This window comes from Ichthyophthirius multifiliis (genome assembly GCF_000220395.1).
Source record: "Ichthyophthirius multifiliis unplaced genomic scaffold scaff_1120509251402, whole genome shotgun sequence".
Lineage (NCBI taxonomy): Eukaryota > Ciliophora > Oligohymenophorea > Hymenostomatida > Ichthyophthirius > Ichthyophthirius multifiliis.
Genome location: NW_004085908.1, coordinates 53838 through 64580, shown reverse-complemented (window position 1 = coordinate 64580; position 10743 = coordinate 53838). Strand labels below are relative to the sequence as shown.

General features: G+C 14.8%; 1 protein-coding gene across 1 annotated transcript, besides 24 other annotated features; it reads left to right on the top strand. All coding sequences in view use genetic code 6, as the record gives it.

The window, feature by feature from the left end:
- Positions 1 to 149: 149 nt before the first annotated feature.
- Positions 150 to 187: a microsatellite.
- Positions 188 to 515: 328 nt separating this feature from the next.
- Positions 516 to 561: a microsatellite.
- A 577-nt stretch (positions 562 to 1138) lies between these two features.
- Positions 1139 to 1170: a microsatellite.
- A 742-nt stretch (positions 1171 to 1912) lies between these two features.
- Positions 1913 to 1946: a microsatellite.
- Positions 1947 to 2323: 377 nt separating this feature from the next.
- Positions 2324 to 2359: a microsatellite.
- A 33-nt stretch (positions 2360 to 2392) lies between these two features.
- Positions 2393 to 2445: a microsatellite.
- Positions 2394 to 2445: a microsatellite.
- Positions 2446 to 3376: 931 nt separating this feature from the next.
- Positions 3377 to 3412: a microsatellite.
- Positions 3413 to 3758: 346 nt separating this feature from the next.
- Positions 3759 to 3797: a microsatellite.
- A 186-nt stretch (positions 3798 to 3983) lies between these two features.
- Positions 3984 to 4021: a microsatellite.
- Positions 4022 to 5170: 1149 nt separating this feature from the next.
- Positions 5171 to 5223: a microsatellite.
- Positions 5187 to 5245: a microsatellite.
- Positions 5246 to 5342: 97 nt separating this feature from the next.
- Positions 5343 to 5383: a microsatellite.
- A 59-nt stretch (positions 5384 to 5442) lies between these two features.
- Positions 5443 to 5486: a microsatellite.
- A 20-nt stretch (positions 5487 to 5506) lies between these two features.
- Positions 5507 to 5647: a microsatellite.
- Positions 5648 to 5730: 83 nt separating this feature from the next.
- Positions 5731 to 5760: a microsatellite.
- A 252-nt stretch (positions 5761 to 6012) lies between these two features.
- Positions 6013 to 6057: a microsatellite.
- A 15-nt stretch (positions 6058 to 6072) lies between these two features.
- Positions 6073 to 6150: a microsatellite.
- Positions 6151 to 6387: 237 nt separating this feature from the next.
- On the top strand, positions 6388 to 9226 carry IMG5_197060 (leishmanolysin family protein, putative; the record flags this gene model as incomplete). The annotated part of the gene is made up of 2 exons (XM_004024206.1): positions 6388 to 7065; positions 7146 to 9226. 2 exons carry the CDS (start codon positions 6388 to 6390, stop codon positions 9024 to 9026), a joined length of 2559 nt encoding a protein of 852 aa, XP_004024255.1. The 3' UTR covers positions 9027 to 9226.
- A 29-nt stretch (positions 9227 to 9255) lies between these two features.
- Positions 9256 to 9297: a microsatellite.
- Positions 9298 to 9332: 35 nt separating this feature from the next.
- Positions 9333 to 9369: a microsatellite.
- A 215-nt stretch (positions 9370 to 9584) lies between these two features.
- Positions 9585 to 9620: a microsatellite.
- Positions 9590 to 9642: a microsatellite.
- Positions 9596 to 9642: a microsatellite.
- Positions 9643 to 10165: 523 nt separating this feature from the next.
- Positions 10166 to 10201: a microsatellite.
- Between the last annotated feature and the right edge of the window lie 542 nt (positions 10202 to 10743).

Genomic DNA, 10743 nt, shown 5'->3' with positions numbered 1-10743 from the left:
CAAAGCAATATAGTAAAAATAATAAAGTATTATTTGAAAAAAAAAAAAGTAATGAAAATTTAAAAGAAAACTTTATATTCATTGAGCAATATGAATAGAAAATTTTAAAAATTTAATAAAAATTAATATTTGTATTATTAAAAAGTCTTATTTAAGGATATAATAAAATTTTAGGAATACTAAAATTATTTAATAACATTTTTCAAGAAATTGTATTAATTAGAAAATTAAATAATTAACTAAATAAAAATCATAAAAAAGTGTATTTCATTTAAAGTTTTTGGTTATTTTAAGAAGTATTTTATGTAATGATTATACAAAATCATAGAATTCTCAAAATTAAATAAATATTTTACTGTTAGAAGAATAAGTTTTTATATATATTTTTTTTAAAAAATAAGTTTTTATTAAAATAAAGTAAAAACCAACAAAAGAATTAACTTTTTATAAGTAAATTAACGGCGAAGTTGTTTTTATTATTATTTCATACAGGAATTTACAAAAATAAAAATAAATGTATTTATAATATTTTTTTATATTTGTATATGTTTTTGTATTTATTTTTTCTGAACATAATGCCTAGAATTTTAAATAAATATAATTATAAAATTACAGATTATCTGTTGCAATAAATAAGTAATTATCAAATAATAAACAAGTTTAGTAATAATTATTGTATTACTAAATTTGCTTTCATTTTTGGAGTTTAATTATTTATTAATTTTTATATACATGTTTTGTAATTAATTTTATTAAAATTTAGTTTAAAAACAATTAAATAATTTTGAAAATAAAAGATTATTAGTAAATTTTAATTTTGTCTTTTAGTATTGAAAAATTGAGTTTAAAATATTAAAAGAGATTAATTATTGTTAAAGTGAAAGATTTATGCTATTTGTTTAATTATATTATGTTAAATTATACGATTATTTACAAATTTAATTAAATTATTAGTGCACATATTATTTGCTTTTCTACTTTTCAGATTATATTTATAGCATTATATTTTCTAATTTACAGAAAAATAATAATTATTAATAAAAGATAAATATAAATACTATAAATAGTTTTTCATATTACTCAAAAAGATGGACTAGAAGAATTAACTATTTTAAATAATTTTCTTTATTCATTAAAGCAAAGTAATTAAATCTCAAAATAATTAAATCTACTCTTACGAAATTAGTAGTTATTAAAAATAATAAATAATATAAGACTCATATGTAAATAATAATATATTCAATAAAAAGAAAAATCTTTATTTAAAAAATAAAATTGATTAACATAATATTCCAATAATATAATAATAAATGTAATTTTATATTATGTGATTTTCTTGTATATCTTTATTTTTTTTAGTAAATAAAAATTATTTTCACAATTTTTTTTTTACATATTTATAAAGAAGATATTTTTTTATTTACAAATAATTATTTAAAAACTTTAAAAAATTTTGTATAATTATTTTGACTTTGTCAATGCAACTAATTCATATTACTTGCTTTACTTTAAAAAAAACAAGATATTCTCAATAGTAATAATATTATAAAAAATAATAATTTTTAATATTTAAATGCTGAGAGTTAATTAGATTAGGAAGATTTTTTTTGAAGAATAAATGAACTTAGCATATTAGTATTTTTAAGGCATAAAATTACAAAAAATTGTAAAAGTTTTTGAAAATAATTAAAAAATTTTAGATGTATATATTAATGAATAAGGAAATTAATAAAAAAATATTTATTTACAAAAGTAAATATAAAGTAAAATTCTTTAATAAAATTAATTAATTAATGAAGAAATATAAAATTCTTTAATTAATTATTTAAATATAAAAAACAGTGTAATTTGAAAAAAATAATGAAAATTAAGATAAATATTTTTTAAATAATATTATTTCATGTATCATTTATAAATAATTAAAAAATTTAAATATTATAAAAATTATATAAATGATTGAAATAAAGAAATTAATAAATAATATCAGTATGATTATATTTAAAATATAAATATTTATATTATTATATTTATAATATAATTTTATTTAAAAATAAATATAATTTGCTTAATTTAATTAGATAAAAATGAAAAATAAACTTATAATTAATACACAAAAAAAATAAAAAAATAATATTTGAATAATAAAAGTAATATAAAATAATAATATATATATCAATATTATAAGAAAATATTTATTACATATTTATCAACATTTAATGTTAAAAATAACAAAATTAAAAAAATAAAAAAAAATAAATTCAAATATAAGACTTTTAAATTTTTTGATTATGTTTTAAAAAAAATAAAAAAAATATAAACTTTAATATAAATTTATATATATATAAAAATATATATATATTATTATATAATTATATTTATATAATTTTAGATATTATATTATTTATTCTTTTGTATATTTTTTTTTTTTTTATAAGTTTTTTTTTTAATTTACTTTATAATATTTTTTTTTAGTATTTATCTAATATATTTAATTATATATTGTTTATAACTAAATTATATGAATATTTTCAATTAATAATTTTATCAAAATTTATTTGCAATTTTTTATATCTTGTATTCATTTTTATATTATATTATTTTATTTTAAATTAACTCTTCTAAATTTTTGTCTTATTATTCCTTTTTTAGAATTATTACAATAAATTTATTCATTTTAATAACTATATTTTTTATATAATTATAAACAATTTAATTTAGAATTTTAACTATTACAACTTCTAAACATTTTTTGACCAATCTCACGTAAAATTGTTATTTTTTTTAATTGGATCTTCTTTAAAAGTCTAGTGATTAAAAGCATAGATGCTTCAATAATTTCTTTAAGTATTCTTTTTATTATCATGATTATATCCAATTTTATTCAATATAACATAGATAATTTATAGTTATTCTTATAGTCTATGCCTCTTCTACTTTTTAAAGAATACGTTAGTCATTATATGAATTTTCCATTTTTTCGTAATTTTATAACAGTTTATTATAGTGATTTTGTAATTATTTACTTTCCTTGCCGCAATACAGGTGATAACTGGTTAATTTAACTATATTTAAAATAAATTTATATAATTTTTTAAGCATTTATTTTTAATTTTTATTTTATTTAAGGATTATAATAATTTTTAAATACATTTTATTTTGAATAATTTTTTTTTATATATATTTATTTCATCCTTAATTTTTAAATTAAATATTTATTTTTTATGGTATTAGTATATATTTTTTTTATATAAAATTAGAAACGTGAAATTTTTATTTTTTATATTTAAATTGACGAAAATAAATAAAAATAAAAATATAATAGTTTATTATAATTTTTTTATTTTTATGTTTAATAAAAATATATGTTTTTTGGATATAAAATATATATCTAATTTTAAAATTATATTTAATTAAAATATTTTTCAAAAATAAAATTTCTTATAGTATATATTTAATTTATTTTTATTGCTATAACAAAAATTAGTAAATTTAAACACATAAATTATATTTTTTTGAAATTAATTAACATAAAAAAAAATAATATATATACATTATTTAAATAGTTAATAAAATAAACTATTGTTTTTTTTAATTAAATATATATTTTATAGTAAAGAATAAAATTATTTATATTATAATCTCTTATATTAATTTATTTTTTTATTCTATTTAATTTATTTATTATAAAATTATTGATTTTTTATTAAAATTATTTAATTTATCAAAATAATAATTGATAATATAATTTTTTTATTAAATAAAAATATATATATTTTTTAAAAAAATAATAATATTTTCTTATTATAATAATTTATAAATTAAGAATAATAATAGAAAATATAAAATTATATTTTATTTTTTTACTTTTATATTATTTAAATTTAAAGTTTTTATAATAAATATATATTTATTTTTAACAAATATTTTATATATTTTTGATATATAAACAAGATGATATTAGTATTTCTTAGTCACCCAAATATAATTCTATAATATTTTCGAATTCTGATTAATCATTTTCATTATTATCCAATATAACGTTTTTAAATACTTGAAAACCATTTTATGTTCTAAAGTGTCAATATATTTAGTAATCATGTTATTTTATTCGCCTATGTTTGTTTTTAAATAAAGAACCATCTGTTTATAATGTAATAACCTTTCAAAAAAAATGCTAACAATTTCTGCTACAGTTGATAATAAAAGAAATATTATTATTACAGCAATAGTGCGACAGAATTTAAATATTGTAATTAATCGCGACAATACACATAATGTAATTAAGGTTTAATTAAAGATTATAAAACTAAAATATGCTTTTGATGTATTTAAAATACAGTTATTGTATTATATGTAATGAAAATAAATACACTAAGTTGTTTTTTTGGATATAAATATAATGATAAATCAAAATAATACACTAAAATCCAGTTTTCTTGATTTTTAATTTAGGATTAAGGTGATAATTAATAATAGAATAATTGTTAAGCAGTGTTTACTTTTTTATTGGTTATATTATATTTGGATTATTATTGTGATAATTTTGAAATAAAGTAAACGAAAATTTATTTGTAATTAATTATTATAAAATATTTTTTTTATTTGTTTAATATGTTTTATTATACATTTTTATTTTTTACAAATTTAAAATTAATTATTGAAATTTAATTATTGTATAATTAAAATTATTATTCTTTATTAAAAAATTTTAGAGAGTTAAAATTATTTTGTGAAAAATTAATTTTATATTGTATAATTTTAAAAATATAAAATCTGTAATCTTTAATTTTTTATTGATAATTTATAAAAAAAAACATTATCTAAAAGAAAAGAAAAATTGCTTTGATTAAAATTAAAAAATATTAGATTTTTAAAAATTTCTTTGTATTAATTAAAAATTTTTATTTTAGAAATCTTTTTATATGTTTAATTTCAATAATAATAATTTATAAACTTAAATTTTATACTTAAATATTTTATTATTATTATAATATTTGAAGTAAAAATATTTATTTTGTATTATTTATTAATTTTTTTCATTAAAAAATACTTTCATATCTTTTTCTTCATTTATGTAAAATTATTCTAAAATTATAATTTCTAAAAAAATAAATGAAAATAAATATGAATATTTTAATTATTTGTAATTTTATCATAAGATTTTAAAAATTTTTATTTATTTTGAAATATATTTTATATAATTTTAAATTATATATATTTATTATATTAAATTTTATATTTATTAAAATTATATAATAAATAAATAATAACTATACATATTTTTATATATATTTACATTATATATTTTTATTAAAAGTATTATATTTTTTAAATATTTCATATATTATTTAATTTATTATTATTTGTAATTTTATTTTATTTATTGATTAAAAAGTTATCTAATCTTAAATTAATTTTTAATTTTATAATATAATAAAATATTAATAATAATAGTATTTTATAATAATAAAATATAATTTTTTAATTTATCCTTTTCATTATATAATTTAATTATATTAATAAAAAATCTTTTTTTTATTATTATATTTTTAATAATAATTAAATTTATATTTTTGAATTTTAATAAAAGTATAATAAACTCTTTTTATTTATAATTAGATTATTTAATTATAAAAAATATATATTTAATTGTTAATTAATAATAAAATATGATTTTTCAAATTATAATTATTAATTATTATTTTGTTTGTTTGTTTTTATATTAATATTTAAAATATATTATATAAAATAAATTATATATATTTTTAAATATTGTTAATTTAATTTATTTTTTTTATATTTTATTTATAGAAAATCATTTAATTTTATAAATTTATTTTTAAATTTGTGATTTAATATCAATTATTTATTATAATAATTTTTATATTTCATTGTATTCTAAAAATTCCATAATTTTAGTAATATAATAATTAAATACTTAATAAACTAAATATTATATTTTGATTATCATATTTTTTTTAAAAGCGTTTATCATTTGTGTAATCAAGAAAGTTTTTAATTTATTATCATTAATTTAATTTATATATATATTTTTAAATCATTTTTTTTTCTTTAAATATATAAATTAAAAAATATTTAATAATAATACCATATAAAAATATATATTAAATATTACAATTTAAAATTATTATCTAATTATATAAATGAATGTTTATGTAATATTATATATAAAATTTAATACAAATTATAAAATCAGAATTAAAAATAATAATAATAAAAATATGCTTCAATAATTAATTTTAATTAGTTTCATAATTATAGTTACATTAACCAGTACTCACCGCAATTGCGGCCACGAAAGTAAATAATTACAAGATCACTATGACAAATTGTTAGAAAATTACCAAAAAATGGAAAATTCATATCATGGCTAACGTATTCTTTAAAAAGCAGAAGAGGCAAAGCCTATAAGAATAACTATAGATTATTCTATGTTAGATTAAATAAAATTGGGTATAACCCGATAATAAAAAGAATACTTAAAAGAAATTATGGAAGCATCTAAGCTTTTTTTCACAAGACTTTTAAAAGTATATCCAATTAAAAAAAAATAACATTTTTCCTAAAAATTTTTTAAAAAAATGTTATGAAGTTGATATTCCTGATAAAGATTAAAAAGATGGTATTGCTAATTCTGATTTACACTTATACATAGTTTATTATAAAGAAAAAAATGGAGAACTTGCAGATGCTGTTTTTTGTGCAGTTGCTGATCAAGGAATAACTAGACCTACATTTGGACGTGTTAATTTTAACATATAAAAAATGGATATCATTGAGGGAGATATGAAAACTTTTCAAAATGATTTGGAAACTACTATTCATGAAATTATGCATATAATTGGCTTTTCAACACATATAATGTAATATTGGATAGATCCTGAAACTAATAAACCATATAAAGAAAGCTTTTAATAAAAATTATTAAAAGAAAAAACTTACTAAGGAAAACAATCTTTTATTTTAACTTCCAAAAATGTAATTGAAGTTACTAGAAAATATTATAATTGTCCAAAAGCTGAAGGAATGTATCTAGAAAATTAAGTAATTTATATATATGTAAATGTAAATATATATAAATATGTATTTAAATATATTTATATTTATTTTTCTAAATAAATTAGGGTGTTATAGGAAAAATAGGTTCGCATTGGAAAAGAACTCTTATTTATAATGAATTAATGACTGAATCTTCAATATTAGTTAAATCTTCTATTTCTATATTTACAATTGCTCTTTTAAAAGACACAGGTTTTTATGCTGAAGTAAATGGAAATATGGCTGGTTAGATATTTTGGGGAAAAGGAAAAGGTTGTGAATTCTTAGAAAACGTTTGTTAAAGTAAAACTGAATACCCTGAATTTCCTTAAAAAGTGGATGATTTTTAATGTTCATTTGAATACGAAGGATTCGCTTATTCCGAAACTAACAAATACGCAGACAATTGTAGAATGGAATAACCTGAAATAGAAGATCTATGTACAAATCCTAATGCTATAGATGATGAAGAAGATTTAGAAATGGAAGAGGATAAATTATCTGATTATTCAACTCAAAGTAAATGCTTCTAATCTACAGCTGTTTAAGCCTCATCTAAGTATGAATATGATATTTCTGTAAGATGTCATAAATTTAAATGTTCCTCTGATGCATCTGAAATATCTGTTATTTTCCCCGATATTTAATTATAAGTATTATGTGGAATAGGAGAATAAGGTAAATAAAAGGATATTGATAAAAGTGGTAAAAAAGCCAAAGGTTAAATCACATGTCCTTAAGATTATAATAGATTCTGTAATAATTCCCGTATATGTCCGAATTTCTGTTCCTAAAAAGGAGTCTGTGTAAACGGATAATGTATATGCTAATCTGGATATGGAGGGGAAAATTGTATTACAAAATGCTCCGGAGTAGTCAATGATGGAAAGTGTATATAATAAGGCTTTTGTCCTTCAGGTAAATTCAAGAACCCAGATAATACTTGCAAATCAGATTGTCCTTAAGGCCTATATGGAAAGAATGGTAATTGCGAACCATGCCATAGCAGTTGCTCTAGATGTACAGGACCATTACCTAATCAGTGTAGTAAGTGTTAATTTTTGACATTATTGCAAGATAATTAATGTGTAGATAAATGTAATGAGAAACAAGGATATAAACTTAATTAAGCTTAGGGTATATGCGAGTCTTAGATATCCACAATATGTTAAGGAAATTGCAAAACTTGTGAAAAAAAAATTCTCCTTTATGTATCACTTGCAAATAAGGATATTTAAAATAAGCTGATAATTCGTGCTAAAATACATGTGCTATGGGATCTAAGTTAACTTAAGATTCTTAATAATGTGTAAAACCTTTAGTTGGATGTCTTTAATAAAAAGATTCTAATACTTGTATTACATGTGATACTGTTAAAGGATATAGATTAGGTTCAGATAAATAATTTACAATTTGCAAGGAAAATTGTTCATAATGTAATCCTAAGAATCCATCTGAGTGTCTTGTTTGCGAAGGACTTAAATTTAAAACTCATAATAGTAGTTGTGTAAATTAATGCCCTGGTGATAGTTTTTATTCTGAGAGTATTGGAAAATGCTAATAATGTCCTAAAAATTGTTAAAATTGTAATGATAATGGTTGCAAAAAATGTTAAAATGGTTTCTATATAGATTCAAAAACTAAAGCTTGTACTTAATGTCTTTCTAAATAAATTAATTGTCAAAATTGTGATGATCCCATCTGTTTATAATGTAATGATATTTAAAAAAAAAAATGCAAATTTCTGCTTAAGATGGAAATTTAGGAAGTGGAAATACTGTAATTAATGGAATTAATATAATAAAATGCCCGACAGGGTGTAAATAATGTAATTAATCTAAAGAATGCTTATAATGTAATTAAGGTTTTATTATGGAAAATAAAACAAAAAAATGTATTACATGTATTTAAAAATACGGTAAATGTATAGCATGTACGGAAACAAAATGCACTACTTGTTTTTCTGAACATAAATATAATGAAAAATCATAATAATGTATTAAAATCGATTCCACTAGAAAATTATTTTAAATTTAAGGCGATGTTTAATAATAAAATAATTATTAAGGCGTCTTTGTATTTTTTATTAGTTATTTTATGTTTGGATTTTTATTGTGATGATTTTGAAATAAAGTAAATGTAACTTTATTTTATAATTAATTATTTTTAAATATTTTTTTATTTAGTATTTAATAAATTTCATTTATTTTTTTATTTGTTATATTTTTTTATTTATTTTTTACAAATATAAATTTATAAATTGAATATTGATATTAATAAATAATAAGTTTTTTAAAAATACATAATTTTATAACTTAATTTAATATTTTTATTAAAAATTAAACAGTAAGTTAAAAATTTATAATCTTATAATTAAATAAAGAGTATTTAAAAAAAATATAAATATAATTAATTACATATATTATTTTAATTAATATAAATAACATTTATCAAAAAAAAATTCTGTATTTTTTTTTAAAAAGAATTGATAAGTATTTTTATAATAATAATTAAAGAAATTAACTATAAAAATATTTTTATTAATAAATATTTTTAATAATTTAATAATTAAATATTATTAATTTTAATTATAAGTCTTTTTTATTAATTTCATATATTATACTTTAAGACAATAATTTTTTTATTCATTTTTTTCTTATAAAATTATATATTTAAAATATTTTTACTATTTTTTTTTTTAATAATTTTATTTTGGTTTATACTTATTTATTAGTTTTAAATAATAAATTAGAATATTATTAAATATTAAATTAACATAATGAAAATTTTTGAAATTAAAAAAACTTTTAAAGCTTAAAATTAAAAATTTTCAATATTTCTATATTATAAAAAATTATTTTTTTATTTATTTTATTCTTAATTAAAATAAAATTATGTAAATAATTATTTTTATTTTGTTCATTTTAATAATTTGTTCCTCTGCCAACAATATATTTAGAAATATATATTTTTTAAGAAAAATAATACATTTTAATTTATAATATTTTAATCATTGTTATACAATAAAAAAAATAACATTAATTTATAATAAAAAAAAAAAAAAAAAAATAATCTTGTATATATTATAAATTTAATTTAAATAATAATATATATATATATATATATATATATGTATATATATTTTCCATTTACGAAAATTGATTAAATATATATATTAGATATTAAATTTACATACAAATACTAACAATCATTATTTTAATATTATTACTAATATATATAAAGTAATTTAATATATATGATTTTATATTTAATAATTTTATTTAATTATAATAATTAAAATAATTTCCAAAAATATAATGTTTGTTTGTATTCAAGTCAAAATTTACATTATAAATTAATTATTTAAAGAAAACTTAAGAAACTTCAAATAAATTAAAAATAAATATTAAAAAATTAAAAACTAAGAAAATTAAAATTATTAAACGGTGTTTAATATAAACAACTTAAAAAAATAACCTAAATGCTAATTAACTATATTATGTTTGGAAATAAATAAATAGAATTAATATTTTTTAAGTAATAATATTAGAATAAAAAAAATGAAAGTAACTATAATAAAAATAAATAAAATTTTGTTTATAAATTTATTGAAATTTAATAATTAATTACAAAATATTATTTAGAATTGAATGATTATATAAATAAATAACACTTTTTAATAAT